Here is an 18,252-nt window from a genome sequence, read left to right on the forward strand (position 1 = left end):
AAAAAAAAAAAAAAAAAAAAAAAAAAAAAATCACAGTTACTACCTACATTGAAAGTCCTACATTTTGGAAAATCAGAGCATCGTTTAGCAAGGAGACAGTGGCTGGAGCCAAGGGCAGGGCTCTTTAGAAGGGTGCCAGCCCTCCAATTCCTCCCAGTCCTCACCACAGCCAACCAGCCTCACCCCACTGCAGACACTGGAGTTTTCCATCTCCATTGCTGATGCAGGGAATATTACTAGTAAGGGAAAAGGGAAAAGCAAATGGCACTTGCAATAAAGTCACAATCAACCCCTTGTTCCTCACTCACCAACCCCAAGTACAATCTGGCCTCTGCTGTAGAAGGGAACAACCTCATTCGAAAGGGCCTCAAACACCCTGTGTGCCCATCTTATCTATTTAGTTTCCTATAACTCACCAACTTCCAGAAGGGAGCTGAGGGGACTTAAGATAGAAGTCCCCATAAAGTAAGATCAAAAACAAAAGAATTAAAGGCAACTCCCAGCTCCAAAGATAACCACTGGCTTTGGGGAAGGTCCTTCCAGACCTGTATGTATTTACGTTCCTAAGTATGTACAAATATTTGTTGTGTGTGTTGGGGGCGGGGGGCTCATAAAAATTGGAGAATGCTGGGCCGGCCCAGTGGCGCACTGGATAGTGCGCCGCTTAGGAGGCGCGGCAGCGCTGCCGCCCGAGGGTTCGGATCCCACATACAGACCGGTTCCCGCTCACTGGCTGAGCGAGGCGCGGGAGCAACACCGAGGGTTGCGATCCCGTTGCCGGTCCCCGGTCCGGTACGGGGGCAACACTGAGGGTTGCGATCCGTTGCCGGACACGGAAAAACACACAACAACATTGCATAGTATAGTTATATCATCATTTAGGTAGCTATTGATGCACATTTGCTTGTTTGCATTGTTGAAGTTACATAAACCATGCTGCAAGGAACATCTTTGTACCCCCTACACCACACACATACCCCAAAGCCCACCATATATTCCAAACTCCTCTCCTTGGAAAAAGAGAGAATGTCCCTGGTCCCTTTAATAATTTATATCCTAGTGTGATCTTGACAAGCTCCTTATTCTCCTTAGGCTCTGAGTTCTCTTTGTCAAGTGAGGAATTCTTTTTTCCTACTAGCTCCTTTCCCTCTAGTAAATAGGAGCCTCCAATAACCACTCTTCAAAGAATTCGACAGAGCTGATCTTATTTCCTACCTAGCTATTTCTCATTTAAATTCTTGCATAATTCCACTTCCCCTTAGCCATATGTACATGAGTCTTGGTTAAGATAAGGAAAAATTTATGCCAAATATGGCTAAAGGCCCCTGTCCACCACAGATGCCAATTAACAATGCAAATGAGACTGTGGGGATGCTAATATGTCTGTACCTCAGGAACTGTTCAGATGATGGGACTATACTACAAACCGGGCAGATGGACAAGGGGCGGAGAGAGCACAGACCAGATTGTATATCGTGCTTGAAATGCAAATGGCAAAAGGAGAGGGGAACACACGGCTGCCCTCACAGACATCTTGGGATCTCAATTTTAAAAACATGTGCCCTCACAGAATATAGCTTAATACAATGCATGTTATAATGTGTATAAAACACATGCATAGGTAAGAAGAGACTGGAAGGAAACAGCAGAATCATAAACAGGGGATCTCAGGGTAGTGGCTGCACAGCCATTTTTATTCCCCTCTTTGTGTGTGTTTTTTTGGCTCTCCAAATTTTTGTTCCAATATTATGAGATCCTTTGTAATTAAAAAAAAAAAAAAGAAAAGAAAAGAAAATTGAACAGAAGCCACTTTGGAGGCAGTAGGGAGAGTGGCAGGATCTGGTTTTGGGAAGAATCCAATGGACAAGGCTTGAGAGATGGGGTCTGGAGGGCTCCATGCTAGCACTAGGGTGAAGGAGTAAGAGACACCCCTATCTTCAACCAGAGCAGAGATAGCAAAGGGGCAGCCTGAACAACAGACCATCAGGAGTGGGTCCACTTCACATAGTGCTTTAATTTTTTTTTTTAATGAGTTGTCAACATTCAAAAATCAAGAAAAAGGCATACTGGAAATTAAAAAGAAAAACTGACTTAGAACTATGTGTATTCTGTTACCTTTTCTCTAAAAAGGAGAAAAGGTGTAAGAATTTTTATTCATTGTGCTGGTTTGTTGATAAACTCTGGATGGACAAAAAATGAATGACAATATGTTGGGGGCAAAACTGGATGGAAGCAGAATTTTCACTAGAGACATTTTGCATTTCTTAAACCATGTGACTGTATAACCTCTCAAATAATTTACACTTTAAAAAGATAATAGAAGGTAGTGTGATAAATGATATTTTGTATATATTATAGACTAAATTTTTAAAAATAAGTAACTTATGGTTTGATTTTACATGAATATGTAGTAAACAGCTGTGGAACTAAAAAACTAAAATAAAGTTAGGGTGTTTCATGTAAAACTCTAAACTTTCTAACTCTTGGGTCTGGCAACTCCTGGTCCATGTATCCCTGATGGAAACGTGCACAGTACCTGCTTCCACCTGGACAGGACATACGCTCCCAAGGCTTCATTCTAGCAGCCTTTGCAGGGTGAAGGCAACAACAGCTTCCAGATGATCACAACACTCAGTGCCTGTGAGCACAGGCACCACCTAGCATTTGGTTAAGCATGCCACCGGACACAGACAGGAGCGTCTGCTATCCCAGGGAAGGATGCTCAGACAAAGGTTCTCTAGCTCCCAGCATCCTACCTCATCCACAAATGACTCAGAGCAGGAAAGATCTGCTCTTGCATCCCAAAAGTACCTTCGTTGCTAGTGTGGAAGAAATAATCCCCCTTCCTCTTCTAGGGCTAAAGTTGCTGGCATAACTTGTCTGATTAACTTGGCATGCACAGGTGTAAAGATACCCATTTACAGGTCCCTTAGCAGCTGGCTACCCCAACTCCATAGGTATCTCTGCACCAAATCCTTATCATCTCTCATCTGCTACCAAAATAAAAAAGTTTATTTGGTTTTGTTTCTTTAAGGAGGCTTAAATCTTTTCTATTTTTACAACTTTCTCTTAATTAAAAAATTTTATAAGATTTGTGAGCAGAGAATCCAAGAGTTCCCCCTGAGTCCTGCTTGGTGAGATATAAACAGCAATTATACTTTGTTCCATATATATATATATTTTTTTAAAAGATGACCGGTAAGGGGATCTTAACCCTTGACTTGGTGTTGTCAGCACCATGCTCAGCCAGTGAGCTAACCGGCCATCCCTATATGGGATCCGAACCCGTGGCCTTGGTGTTATCAGCACCACACTCTCCCGAGTGAGCCACGGGCCGGCCCCTTTGTTACATATTTGTTTGAAGAAAAGGGAAATCAGTTCCATCCCCTCCACATTTCAGTCACATTGGGCTTCTTTCTGTTCCTCAGACGGTCTGCCTACCAGGGGACCTTTGCATCACTGCCACCTGGAATACTCTTCACCCTCCCAGCCTGTTCCCATCACCTTCTCAAGGAAGCCTTTTTCATAACCACCCTGGTTAAGGCTGCCCCCTCCACATCTCCCACCCTCTACACCTTCATCCATCAGAAAATACTAAATGTGCCTGGGATTCCGCATCCATCCTCTGACCTTAATTTCTTATCTTCATAGCATTTTCCACAATTTGGAACCATTTTGTTGACCTATTTATTGTGTATCCCCTGTGAATATCAGCTCCAGGAGGGCAGGAATTTTTGTCTATTTCCTTCATGGCTGCACTCCCAGCAGCCAGCACAGTGCCTGGCACACAGTAGGTGCTCAAAAACTGCTTGCCAAGGGCCGGCCCGGTGGCGCACTGGATAGTGCGCCGCTTGGGAAGCGCGGCGGCGCTCCCACCCGAGGGTTCGGGTCCCACGTACAGACCGGTTCCCGCTCACTGGCTGAGCGAGGCACGGGAGCAACGCCGAGGGTTGCGATCCCGTTGCCAGTCCCGGTCCGCTACGGGGGCGACACTGAGGGTTGCGATCCGTTGCCGGACACGGAAAAAGACCAAAAAAAAAAAAAAAACTGCTTGCCAAAAAGAAGGAAGAAATCAAAGGAGACCAGGGAAGGAATGGAATGGAGGAGCCAGTTAGTTTGGCTACACTTTGTGTACATGAAAGCACAGATTCTGTTACTTTTGTAACCCCTCACACTGAAATACTCTACAAACAGGAAATGGGCTCTCAAAAAACAGTTCAAATAATATAATCCAGGCTTTGTCTTTCTCACTTGCTACTGAGTCCCCAGTCTTGAACTGTACCTTCTACAATAAGCATACAATAAATATTTGTTGAAACAACGAATGAGTGAACAGCTGATCGAGTGACCAAATGAATAGCACAGGCTTTGCTCTGGTTTGTCCCTGTGGTGCGCGAGATGGCTGCAACAGTCAAATCCCAGGGACTCCCAGTGTGTTGGCTTGAGGGCATCCTTTTCCTTAAAGGGCCACTATCCCTTTCCAGATGCTTGGGTGAGAGAAACAAAGAACATTGTTTCCAAACCTCTGAGGCTACTGAACAAACAACACCACTGATTTACTCACCAGGGGAACCCAGTAGGTGTAGAGTGCTCCAAGTCTCATCTCAGGAACAAACTGGGAACAAGCGAGAAGTAAAAAGTAAAGGTTGAAAAAGTATTTGAACTGGTTGAACAGTACCTGGAACACAGAGAGAAAGATAGGAGACATTCAGGACTTGTCTGATGAGATTTGGTTTAGAGGAAAGTAAATAATATTTGAAAACATTCCTACACAGGAATGCAACTTACATAATACCTTTCACATAAAGCTGCAACACTTCCATATGTTGTTTAGGTATGATTTTTTTTTTCCCCTATTCTTTTTTTTGCGGCTGGCTTATACAGGGATTGATCCCTGGACCTTGGTGTCCTCAGCCCCCGGCTCTAACCAACTGAGCTAACCAGCCAGCCTATCCATATATTGTTTAGGAAAACACATATGGGTAATAAAAATATCATTTGTAATAGTAAAAATGTAAACACAGATATGCATGGAAATTGTAAACACAAATTTCAGGACAGTGGTTTACTTCCTGGCTGGGATATGCAATTGGGGAGGGCCATGCGGAGGCATCAACTATATCTGTTATGTTTTATTTCTTAAACTGTGTATTTTGTAAGTACAGGTGGACCACTCGACATGCTGTTTAGGAAGAGCTTGTAGTGGGGAATGCTTACACTGTAAGGTTGAATTAAAATAGGAAAACAAAAAGTTATGTTCACAATATGATCTCAACACCATAAAACAATATAGTACAATCCTACTCAGGGTGGCAGTTGGATTCTGGCAGGGTTCCAACTGCTGGCACGTGCCTGGGGAGTGAGACTGAGACCACACGACTAGCTGTGGCCAATGAGCAATGAGCAGAAGTATCGTGTCTGTTCAAGGCTAAGGCAGTTAAGAGCCACCATGCCCTTTGCCCCACCATGGCGACTTTGATGGTCAAGTATTCCAGATGGCATAGCTACCAGATGGAGAAGGGTGTCCCAGTCTGCATCTGACTTTCCTTGGATGAGAAATAATCCTTCTCCTAACTTAAGATACTGAGATTTGGGGTGGAAGAGGGTGTGAGTTGAGGCAGCAAGCAATGAATATAGTCAGAAATCACTGTTAAAAACACATTCAAATGGACCTTACGCTGCAGTATATTTGTGTCTCTGCATGATCACTCAATATCTAATGCTGCCATTGTTCCCTTCCTGCATCAAAGGTGATGGCAGCTGCTGCTTCTCAACGTCAACTGGTGTGTATGTGGAGGCCACGCTGCATAAATGGATATGTAATGCATGCGTGCGTTGTGTGTGGGGGGGGGGGGGTGCTGAGTATGAATCCATGGACGTGTGTAAGTTTATGTGGGGACTGTTATGGCTCCAGGCACATTTATTAGCTAAAATGTTCATAGACATTCTTTCTCTAGATGGTAGGATTAAAATGTGTTTACCTGTCTGCAGAGAAAAAGCTAAAAAGAGAGAAAATAAATAGGGCTGGCTGGTTAGCCCAAGGGTTAGACCACAGTGTTATAACACCAAGGTCAAGGGTTCAGATCCCCACACCAGCCAGCCACAAATAAATAAATTAATAAAATGTATCTTTATTTTTGTCTCTCTACTGTAATCTCCCAACTTTCCTATATTGAGTACATGTTTCATGATGATAAGGGAAAACATTTAAGCACTGCTGATATTCTTTTCCAATATTTTGCTTATAATTGCTCAGTCCCCAAAATATCTTTTTCACTCTTAGGCCCAACACATCAAATAAATGTGAAGTTATTCTGACCAACCACGTGGAGTCTCACAGCCTTGCAGACAGAAGGCAGCCCCCTGCAGGTCCTGAGGCCAGGGAGGATGAATGACCAGTGCCTGAGGTGGCATGGAGAAGACACAGGGTATTCACAAAATCTGCCCCAGGACCTCAGTCTTCTCAAACTGGTACCATCACATGTATTTGTGGTGGAGAAAGAAAAGAGCATGGTCCCTGCCTGTACATACCCCAGGAAGAAAGGTGAAGAAATTGTACTTCTGATTGTTGATGACATTTCGAGGATACCTCTGGTCCCTCTTCTCGGGGTGCCCCAACCAGACAGTGCGGGGCCTGGGCTCCCCTCTCCCACAGCATCTCAGCCACTCGCAGCACCTGTAGGAAAGACAGGTGCACACCGTCAGGCCACGCCCACACCTGTCCACCCTTCTCGGAATGTTTTTCTCTAAAGCTTCTGTGCTGAGTCAGGACCACAGCCCTATTTGGGGCTTCACTTTTCATGAGATGGGAAAACACAGCAGAGGCTTCCAAGAAGCTGTGGTCCACATAAAAGATGCTTTCTCGCCAATCCCAAATTATTTATTTCAAAAAGTACGATTCATTTATAAACAAAAAGACTTAAGAAATTAAAGATATTGCAATAAGTACTATTATCACTTCCACATTTTACAGATGAGAGAGGGAAGCTCAGAACTGTTTAAATAACGCACCCAAGTTTGCCAAGACATGAGAAACAGCTGAGTTTGGACTTGAACATGTGGGTCTTGTTCCGAAGTCCAGTCTTTCCACTACCCCATGCTTTCAAAGCTGCTGGTTACACCAAGATTATTATGTAAGGGAGGAGGGGAAAATCTCCTCTCCACCCCTGGCTCTCCTTTTTAGCAACATATTAGAGGAGCAAGCCAGAAAGACGATGTCTCAGAGCCCAGCATAACCTAGAGATGGGCCAGTGTGCCCGCTATAGGCAGACTCACTCCAAGTGGCGTCCCCAACCTGGCTCTCCTGAGGGCAGCTCACTAGCGCCAACCCACCAGCACCCCACTCCCAAGTCACCCCCATGCAAGGCAAGGGAACATCGGGGAATCTGGACCACTACGGCAAAACAAAGCCACTCTGAGACCCTCCCAAAAGGGCAGCTTGTCTTTCAGGAGAACTTATAAACAAGGCATTTCAAGAACTGCCAGCACCCTTAAGCCCTGCAATAAAATGGCCCCATGCTGAATTGCCCGTTCACTGCCACAGCACACACAGGCTGGAGGGAGAAAGTCCCAGCCCTGCCAGCCCTGCCAGAGATGTCACCAGCTGAACTGAAACCAACCAGCCATGGTGACTACAACTTACATAATATCACTTGTCTGCTGCAGACGCTCCTCCTCCCCTTCCTCCTCCAGGCCAGGCCCCCATGGGCTGCTGCGACACAGCGCTGAGCAGACACAGTCCCCAGACACCAGGACCCTAATGGTGAGCGAGCCAGCAAGCTGCCTGCCCAGGTGCTCACATTTCCATGATGAAAGACAATGCTCTTTCTTTAAAAAGCATCCTCATTCCAGTAAACTGGTGCTCGGCGTGGAGTGGAACGCTGACAAGGACAGTAACTCATTCCTTGGGCCCCTTTGTAAGCTGACTCTGGCAGGAAGCACATCACTCCATGTGCAGAAACCCTCCCGATGATCATGACTGACTCATGAGGGAGCCAGTAATTCTCTCCCCATCCCGTCACAATCGTGTAACGATGAAGCCCATAGCTTGACGCTTCTAATGAAAGATGAAAAATGAATTCAGAGAACCACAGATTGTGGTTCAGACTGACTGCTTAGATGAGTTTTTTTGGTTTTTTTTCCTGTTTCGTCTTGGCAGAAGGTTCCACATGTCAAGCTGTTGGTTACACTATTCATTATTAACCTACAGATGTGCGCTGCGCACAAAGCACTGGGATACTCCATGCAGCCTGCGCTGTGGTAGCAAAAGACAGGAAACAAGCTAACCATTCATCAGAGGGAGACTGGCTAAATGAACAGGGATCATCCATAAAATGGAATTCCCAGCAGTCTTTAAAGGATGAGCTAGAGCTGTATGCAAAAAATGACCCCACCTGAAAGATGTGCTAAATGGAAAAGCAAGGAGCTAAAAGGTATGTCCAGGATGCTAGTCTTTGCACAAAAGCAAGCAGGGATGCACGCAGACACACGCTCACACATGCACAGAAAATCTCCACAATAAGCTCATAACACTGGCTCCTTTTGGGAAGGAAGGAGTAGGGAGAACTTTTCCTATATATTCTTTAGTAACATTTGCATTTTTTATATTGTACATATATTGTCTACGGAACTACATGTTTTTTCAGTTAAATTCATAATAGTAAGTATCCACTTATTAAGTTTCCATCTGGTACAAAGTATTACTCTAGGTCCTGTGGAGACCAAACGCTGGAGCAGGACCCTTGCCTTCTCTTGCCTCACAATCTCACTACAAAACAGGGGTAAATCTCTGGCACAGGATAAAATAAGGACTGTGTGTCACCTCAGCCCAGTGTAATTTGCCCCAAGCCCATCTCATTTAATCAATTTGATTTCTATATCATTCACTTTCTACCTGCACTGAATATAACTTGAACATTTTCAATACAGGATTAATTTCACTCTCAGGTCAATAGTATTTAGTGAACACTTAATAATAACAACAAAATAAGGCAAGTAATCACAGCTGCTTTTTTGTCACACATTCACTCATCAAGCATCACAAGTGCTCACAGAGTGCCAGGCCCTCGCCTAGGTACTGGGCATTCAGTGGCAAATGAGACAGAGAAGTCTTCCTTTTGTGGAGTTTGTAGTCTAGGGGAGAGAGACAGTAAACAAATACCCCAAAGAAACTAAGGCCAAGGGCAAGAGAATGAGTGGGGAGGGGGTGTGGCTCCGGGAGATTGGGTGGTCAGGTAGGCTAGGGTGACGGCTGAGCTGAGTGACAAGGAGGAGCAGCCATGCAACCATGCAGGGAAGTGTGATCCAGGCAGATGGATTTGCAAAAGCAAAGACCCAGAGGTCGGAAGTAGCCTAGCAGACGGGAAGCACCCAAAGAAGACTGGTGCAGCAGGAATGCACCAATCATAGGGGAGAGAGTAAAAGATGAGATCAGAGGAGGAGAGGGTGGGGCAGATGACACAGGGCTTTGTCACCAAGGCAAGTTGTCTGGATTTTATTCCATCCACAGTGGGGATCACTGGAGGGTTATAAGCAGGGGAATGGCATGACCAGATTTATATTTTTAAAGGGTCTCCCTGGCTGCTGAGCAGAGAAGACACTGACTTGCAGTGGGCAAGAGTAGAAGCAGGTAATGGGTATGGGGTTTCTTTTTCGGGTAACGAAATGTTCTAACATTGACTGTGGTGGTGGCTGCACAACTCTATGAATATACCAAAACCTGCTGAATTGTACCCTTTAAATAGTCAAATTTTAGGGTATATGAATTATATCTTACTAAAATTGTTTTATTAACAACCAAAAAATGGAGCTGGCTGGTGAACTCAGAGTATGGCATTATAACATCGAGGTCAAGGGTTCAGAACTGATCAGCAGCAAAAATAATAAATAAATAAATAAGTGTAAATGGGGACCATTTAGCAGGCTGTTGCCATGGTCCAGACCAGCAAAGACTAGGGTCCAGACTAGGGTGGTGACAGTGGAGGGTGATGAGAAGGGCACAGATTATCAATATATTAAGGATAGAGAAATGCATGGCCTCATTTGATGTTCACAACAATCCTGCAAGGAAGATACTAGCAGCATCCCCCACTTCACAGTGGATACACTAAGCCCCAGAGGACTCTGTGACTTGCCCAAGATCTACTGCTACGTCTGCTACTGAGTGGTGGAAGCAGGAGTGGAACCCTGGTGTGTCTGACTAAGAACCCAAGCTAAGAGCTCTCTGCACCCTGCAATGCCATTAACAGTCTTGTCTGCACAATTATTTTGCAGCTCTATTTTGTTCCAGTCTCTCACTTCACAAATTGGAAGCCTCTCTGGAGGCCAGCAAGAGTGACCATCCTGTCCATGCAGGAGCTCTTCTGCATGTCATCAGGGGCTCTCCTGCCCCACACCCATTCACCTTCATGCCAGTTATTAATGTATTGCCTCCCGGTACCAAAGTCACCCTTCAAAACCTGCTCTGGGATAATGAATGGAGTTCCTGTCTGTCTCCCTTACAGTGAGAGTGCAGTGCTAAACTCTCTCAGTAGAGGGTGCTGGAGGGGCACTGCTGTAGGAAAAGGCTCTCCAGTGGTTTCCAGGCTGGCGCCAGTGGTCAGTGGCCTGTGGCCTCAGTGTGAGTGCCCCCCACAGTGCTCCACCCTAACCCCGCACCCAGAAGGTGATACCCCTCAGCGACCTCGAGCACCACCGTGGCCTGGTGGTCACCTTCCCTGAGCCCTCTCAATATGGCTATCCGATGCCCTGGCCTCCTCTGCACAATGAAAAGCAAAAGATGTTAATTCCAGCACGATGCTGTGGCTGGCAGTGTCTCTGAGCCTGAAGCCTGCTCTGCTCCTCTTCCTTCATCACAGAAACGTTAGCAAGTGTTTGGTGCTAAAAAGTAGAAGGAAAATTGAAAAAGGAAGTTAAGTGTCTCACTAAACATCTCAAAGTGATTTAGTTCCTATCCATTAATTACTTAAACTTCACCACTACAGTACCTAGAATCATCCCCTGTTTTAGTCCATTTTGTGTTGCTATAACAGAAATACCTGAGACTGGGTAATTTATAAGGAAAAGAGGTTTATTTGGCTTATGATTCTGAGACAGCTATATCTGGCATGGGCCTCAGGCTGCTTCTACTCACGGTGGAACGTGGCAGGCAGCCGGCGGGTACAAGCAGATCACATGGCGAGAGGAAGCAAGAGAGAGAGAGGAGGTGCCAGTGTCCTTTAAACAATCAGGTCTTGCGGGAACTAATAGAGGGAAAACTCACTCACTACCCCTCCTCCCCAGGGAGAGCATTAATCCATTCATGAGGGATCCGCCCCCATGACTCCATCAGTTTCCAACACTGCCACATTGGAGATCAAATTTCCACGAGTTTTGGAGGGGACAACACATCCAAACTCCATCATCCCCCACCCACATTTTTGGAACTGCTGTCCTATAGTAGAAACCTTGAGCTGGGTGGCAAATTTGGCAAAATGTGACCAAATTCTCCAACATCTGTCCAAACAGAAGAGGTGACAGACAGGCTCCCTATCGACAGCTAGATTTATACCTGCAAACTCTCTTCTGGCGGCTGCTGCCACACCCTGTGTGTCTAATGGGTGGACTTCAGCCCAGAGCTGTGTTGTGGTCACTGCCATCTTGTCGTCATAGACACTGCTGTTGTTTTTCAACACCAAACTGAAGTGTCATCTGCCACAACCAAGAAACTCCTATCCCACATTCTAGACAGGCTGGGGAAATGGGCTACAAGACATAATCCCTTGAGAGTGAGAAATTAAGGAAGAGCCTGAAATAGAAACAACAGGCAAGAGACACAGTTTGAAAACAGCAGGACCATGTCTTGGCTTGGGTGCAAATCCCAGCCCTCCTGCTCCACAGGGGCTTTATAGCATCAGGCAACTCATCTTTGATTGCCACTTTTTCTATGTGTAAAATGACAAAAATAAGACCTGCCTAGCTGAATTACTTTGAAGATTAGAGAATTTAAACATAAAAAGCACAGGACAGTGCCTAGCACATAACAGGCACTCAATTAATAGTAGATATGATATTATTTCTGGACAAGCTATTTTTCCAGATAAAAAAGAAAACATGAAACAACTTTCTCACCTGTTGATAGCAACAGCTACTCAACTAAGTTAAGATATAAGGCTAGAAATAATTTAATTTACACTGCTTCCAGCTTAGACCATTTATATAAAGGAAAACCAAAGTGGACTTTCTTATGAGATGACTCTAAAACGAATAAAGGTTTTGACAGCAGTCTGCTCACCAGATGTGTGGTGGTTTCATGCCACCTGGCTGAAAGTCAAGGGAAAAGTAAATATTAGGCAGAACGGACAAGGGAACAATGTTTCTGAAAAAGGTAACTAATGTAACAAGGAGTTGGCCTCCACAGAAGTGATCATCTCCACTCAGTGCCTCTACAATCAGTAAGCAATCAGTAAATATTTGCTGAATTGCCTGCCTGACTCACCAACCTCCTGAAGCTAGAGAGTCCAGGAAGCAATAGTCTCAGCATCGACACTGAGGAGAACCAGGAAGGATATTAAGAAAAATTAAAAGCAATATGGAGAGAACAGTCCACAGCAGCGGTTCTCAATGGAAAGAAGGAAGTGACTTTGCCCCTTGACATCTAGAGACATATATGGTCGTCATGACTGCAGGCATCTTGTGGGTAGAGGCCAGGGATGCCGCTAACTATCCTACAAAGCCAAGGCCAGCCCTGACAACAGAGGGGCTGTCCCCAAATATCAACAGTACAAAAGTTAAGAACCCTACTCTAGAGCAGTGCTGTCCAATCCTTACACGATGATGAAAGGATTCTATATCTGCACTGTCCAACACAGTAGCCACTAGCCACGTGTGGCTGTTGAGCACACGAAATATGAAATTTAATTTTATTTAATTAATTTAAATAGCCACATGTGTCTAGTGGCCACCACACTGGACAGCAGGTCTAGAGGAACATAACCCAAATCGTTAAGCATAGATACCTTCAGTGAGGGGCATTAGAAGGAGCAAAGGAAGGAATGAAGGAAAACTTTAGCTCTTTGTTCTAAATACATCTCGCTGGCTAGATTTTTTTTCTTTTTTTTAAACTAGGAGAATGTGAAATCTGAGGAAAGGAAGGATGCAAAGAATAAAGCTAATTCACTGAAGTCTGGCCATAGGAACACTACTGGCTGGAGAAGAAATGGGAATACATCAATCACCTCGTGAGAAAAGCCAGGTCATTGTGTAACTTCTCTCTAAAGGTAACTCTCAAGCCCTCGGCCCTGGCAGGTCTACCCAGCAGAGCACATGCCAAACAAGTACTGGCCCGGTGAGCACTGGGAGACACACAAGGACACTCATAGCAGCAACAGAGCGAGCAAAATCCTGAAAGTGACCACACAAATGCCCATGATGGAGGGACCTCTGTGCAACAGAGCTGTAGCAAGCCAAAGAAGGAGGTAGAAACACACACTCTGGCAGGGCAAGATCTGAGTGATTAAGTGGCAGGAAAAAACATTAAGCAATGGGCCGGCCCGGTGGCACACTGCTACAGTGCGCCGCTTGGGAGCGCGGCGGCGCTCCCGCCGAGGGTTCAGATCCCACATACAGACCGGCTGCTCACTGGCTGAGCAAGGTGCGGGCGCAACACCGAGGGTTGCGATCCCGTTGCCGGTCCCGGTCCGGTACGGGCGCGACACTGAGGGTTGCGATCCGTTGCCGGTCACGAAAAAAGACAAAAAGGGAAAAAAAAAAAAAACATTAAGCAAGAAATATGTAATTTACAGTTCTACATTTTAATAAAAATAATGTTAATATAAGCATGGGAAAAAACATTGAGAACCACACACACACCCCCGAACTGTGACCACTGGTTCTCCTGGGGGAAGAGCAGTCAGGAACGATGACTTTCCCTATTTCTCCTTCTCTAAGACTTTCCCTATTGGTCTCCTGCTGCCCAGTAAGGCAGGATTCCTCTTAGGCAAGTATGACTCACATTGCATCCCACCCCCACAATGATTCAATAATTACAAGACAAAGGCTGGCTGGCTAGCTCAGTTGTTAGAGCAGGATGTTGTAACACCAAAGTCAAGGGTTCAGATCCCCACACCAGCCAGCCACCAAAAAAAAAAAAAAATAGTAATAATAATGATTACAAGACTCAGTCCTGGCTCTCGCCTTTTCACCCCATCAAGCCCCTTTCATCAAGCTACTCCACCATCAAGCCCCCCTCCTGCAGCCAGGGCAGGTGGTCTCAGAGCTCTGTGCTCACAGTCTTGCCTTGCCATCCCATTTTTGTCCAACTGCCCAACCCCTCTGCAAGATTCCCTCACACCAGACTTCCCCCCTCAAGCCTGTCCCCCTCTATCTTCTATATCCTTCAAAACCCAACTCCGCTCTTCACAAAGAGAAGAGGAAGCAGCTCTAGGCTCCCTTAGACATTACTGGCCTATTTCTCTCTAGATCAGACTGGCAAACTCAAACCTACCCCATTTAGACTCCATAAAGAATAAATGAGCAAAAACAAACACAGGGTCCTGTGAGATAGGACACACCCCCAGCTCCTGCCAAGGTACATTCCTACACAAGGCCAGCACTACAAACCAAAGTGATTCTTCAAGACAAAGAAAAAACAGGCTCTGAAGTACCAACACTCAGTTTTTAAATGCTGGCAACTGATTCAACTTTTAAATATTATGCAAGACTAAAACCACACTGATATATTCTTTACCTAGGGCGATGACCAAGGTCAAAAAGCTTAATAACACCTATGCTGGTCAGGATGGGCAAACAGGCACATTCACTGCTGGGAGGGGTCTAAATCATCATAAGCTCAAGGGAGGGTGGTTCCCCTTGAAGATATAGTCTATCATGGGCACAAAGACTTATGTTCAAGGTCATTCACAGTAACACTGCTAATAACAGCAAACCATTAGAAATAATCAAAATGCCCATCAGTGGGAGACTGGGTAAATAAACTATGGTGCATTTATTCAATGGAATACTATAAGGACATTAAAATAATAATTTAATAAAGGAATGAAGAAGTTGTTTTACACTGATATGGAATAAGTCCGGGGAGCACTGTTAAGTGAAAAAAACCTGTTGTACTGTGTAAGGTGTAGAAACGACAGGATAAAAAAGAAAAATCTATGTCTGTGTGTCTATATAACTATATAGATATAAAATACATTTTCTGTGTGTGGTAAGTCCTTTAAAATTCTGTGGAACAACACAGAAGAAATTAAAAACAGTGGCTGCCTTGGGAGGGGCTACAGGGTTGCTAACTGCAGGTGGTGGGAAGGAGACTGATTTGCAATGTATACACTTCTGTACCTTATCAACATTGAACTATGTTGACTCAGTGACTGATTAATCTTTTTTTTTAATTTAAAAAAGAAAAAAAAAAACCCTCATTCTGCTGCCCAAAAAGCATAAACTCTCAGTCTGCAATCTCAGATCTCGGCCATGAGCTCACAGTCAGAGATCAGATACTTCTTGCCTCCCACCCAGGCCTGGCACACCGAAAGAGCCCCGTTGCTGTGTGTGGGTTGATGACTCACTCTCCTGGGCTTTTTGACATGCCCCAGGCACCGGCTCTCCCACCTTACCTCATTCACTTGTATTCTATCTGGGACATTTGGTAACAGGTTCTAAAACAGGTCTAGGCTACAGCACCCAGCCAGCACCAGACATGCAGCACTAGCCTACAAAATGCCAGAGAACTGCACAGAATCCAGTGGAAGGCAATTCCCCAGACACCCAAACAACAAGCAAAAACATTTATTATGTGCTTAGTGTGTCCCAAGCACTGTGGCAAAGCCCTCAATGTGAATTACTTCCCTTAATGCTCCCAACAGCCCTACAGTGGGGGCTTTTACCCTCCCCCTCTTGCATATGAGGAAACTGAACCTCAGAGAGTCCCACAGCTGGTAAGGGGCAGAGCCAGACTGGGGGTCCTGCAGGCTGACCCAAGAGCTGGCACTCTTAGACACAGTCTAGCAATCTCACCCCAGTGTAGAATCTGAGAGCCACCTCTGTATTGTCTAGACGGCAATCTGGGGAGGAACCCAAATGACAGGGACACAGCAGGAACACACTAAGGGTCCCCAGTGTCCCTGCCCCAGCCCACATGGCTCCCCCTTCCTCCCCTGCTATGGTGGTTAATAACACTGCTACTGTACTTTCTATGGGCCGCATTCTTTGGAGTCTAAGAACACCTTAACTCTTTTAGTCCTCAAAACCATTGAGCCCATTTTTCAGAATAAGAAACTCACTAGCCCAAGGTCATATAGCCAGCAAGTGGCAGAGGGCAAACCTGAATTGAAACAGTCTTGCTTTGCAGTGGATTGAATGTCCCCCCAAACTCATTGAAGCTTAATCCCCATTGTAACTGCTGAGAGAGAGAAATCCTATTATGATAACTGAAAGTCAAGGCCTTGGAGAGGTGATTATAAATTATGAGGGCCATGGCCAAGTGAATGGATTAACAAGTTGATGGTTTAATGGTGGTCATGGGCGTGGTTCTGAGGGCTTTAAAAGGAGGAGGAGTTAGCTCTCTCTGTTTCTGCCATTTCACCATGTCGCTGTAGTCACCACCAGGAAAAGGCCCTCACCAGATGTGTTCCCTGGACTTTGGGCTTCCCAGCCTCCAAACATCGTTTCTTTACAAACTACCCAGTTTCAGGTATTTGTTACAAGCAACAGAAATGGACGAATACATGCCTGAATCCACGCTTCTTTTATTTTTATTCTTTCTGATGGCTGGTTGAACGGGGATCCAAACCCTTGACCTTGGTGTTATCAGCACCACACTCTACCAGGTGAGCTGACTGGCCAGCCCTAAATCCACACTCTTAATTCCTCAAGATTCTCAGCAGCCAACCCTGACCTTGGGGAGCCACCACCTCCACTAGGAACCCATTTCCCTTCCCCTCTCCCATGGAGACCTGGGCAGCAGCCACTGCTACAGCACTGCTCCACCCTGGGTGTGGCACTGGCACCGAGACAGCCCCCGGAAGGCCAGGGGAAATGTTTCCAAGGGCACCTGTAAAATGCCTGAGCTTACGACAACTGTTCACTGGGAGGAGTTTCCCTCTAGAGAGAGGGAGTGGAGGAGCAGAGGGCCAAATATGACGACAGCTCAGGAGTGCAGGGGCACTCAGCAGACAGAGTGCTCACTCCCCCCCTAATGATCCTGTCGCAAGCAGTGCTGCCCTGGGCTCCAACAACCACACTGCAAACCCCCAACCTGTGCAGAGAAGCCAGACTTCACTGCAGTCAGCCCTGTCGTCTACGCACAGCTTTGTCATGAGAAACTGTACGTCGAAAGGCTTTCTTTTGTTCACGCAATAAATATTTACTGAATGCTTGCAGACTCCCAAACATAGCTTAGATAACTACCCTGCATGCCATCCTGAGGGCTTAAGCTCACCCAGGACATCGACAAAGCATTTGTTATGTAAAACGGCAGGTGGAGAAGGCTTTCACCCAAATCCTCACCCTGGAACATGGGGAAATTCAAGCCTTCACAGGGTGTAAAATGGCAGAGCCCTTCCAGAAAGCCACCTAGTAACAGGCAGTCAGAGCCTTTGAACACCCATGGGTTCCATTTAACCCAGTGACTTGGAACTCCAGTCTATGAAAATTCTCTAAAATTTAGGGTAAAATTTAGACATCAAGAGATCGTCTAAATACATAAACTGAAGTTATAATTTACAATAGCAAAGTGAACACAAATAATGTCACTTAATAGCAATTCATTAAAGATACAGATCAGAAGGAAACACACCTAAATGTCAACAATAGGCTTTAAATAATTCCAGCTACTATATCTCTAACTTCTCTATAACAGGAATTTATACTTTCATAATGGAAAAAAATAAAACCCTAGTGAGGGAGGCACCAGAGTTGGGCAGGATTCTGAGGTTGAGTGACAGGTCCTTCTGGGCCATGTCGACCCTCTCTGGCTTCGCTGTGCAAGGATCTCTCTCTAGCAAGGCCCTGGTCCCACCAGCTCCTTATTCTATCACTTGGCACAAAACAGTCACTCCTCCTCAGGAGGACATTAGTGACTATCTGATGGAGGCTCAGCCCCAGTTAATGTCATTGCTTGGAAGCATTAGAAATCTCAGTGACACAGCTGCTCAGAGGAAGCTGTCAGGACTGTAATGGGGACATCTTCAGCCAAGAAGCAGATATAGGATCAATCTGAGATCTGTAACCCAGGCCTCCGAAAAGCAGCACATAGCTGCCTCT

The 18,252-nt window shown here is 45.5% G+C and overlaps 1 protein-coding gene across 1 annotated transcript in view; it reads right to left on the reverse strand.

Annotated features, from left to right (window-relative positions):
* The window catches only part of ATP9A (ATPase, class II, type 9A), a gene marked incomplete at its 3' end in the record, with an annotated part of 91,795 nt that extends 84,088 nt beyond the window's left edge, over positions 1–7,707 (reverse strand). Inside the window, exons 1-3 of the mRNA XM_008587338.1 lie at positions 7,643–7,707; positions 6,532–6,676; positions 4,565–4,678 (exon numbers count right to left, since the gene is read on the reverse strand). Coding sequence (XP_008585560.1) covers positions 4,565–4,678; positions 6,532–6,676; positions 7,643–7,644 — 261 coding nt within the window. The remainder of the gene's footprint in view (positions 1–4,564; positions 4,679–6,531; positions 6,677–7,642) is intronic.
* Between the last annotated feature and the right edge of the window lie 10,545 nt (positions 7,708–18,252).

Source organism: Galeopterus variegatus, unplaced genomic scaffold (genome assembly GCF_000696425.1).
Source record: "Galeopterus variegatus unplaced genomic scaffold, G_variegatus-3.0.2 Scaffold4336, whole genome shotgun sequence".
Lineage (NCBI taxonomy): Eukaryota > Metazoa > Chordata > Mammalia > Dermoptera > Cynocephalidae > Galeopterus > Galeopterus variegatus.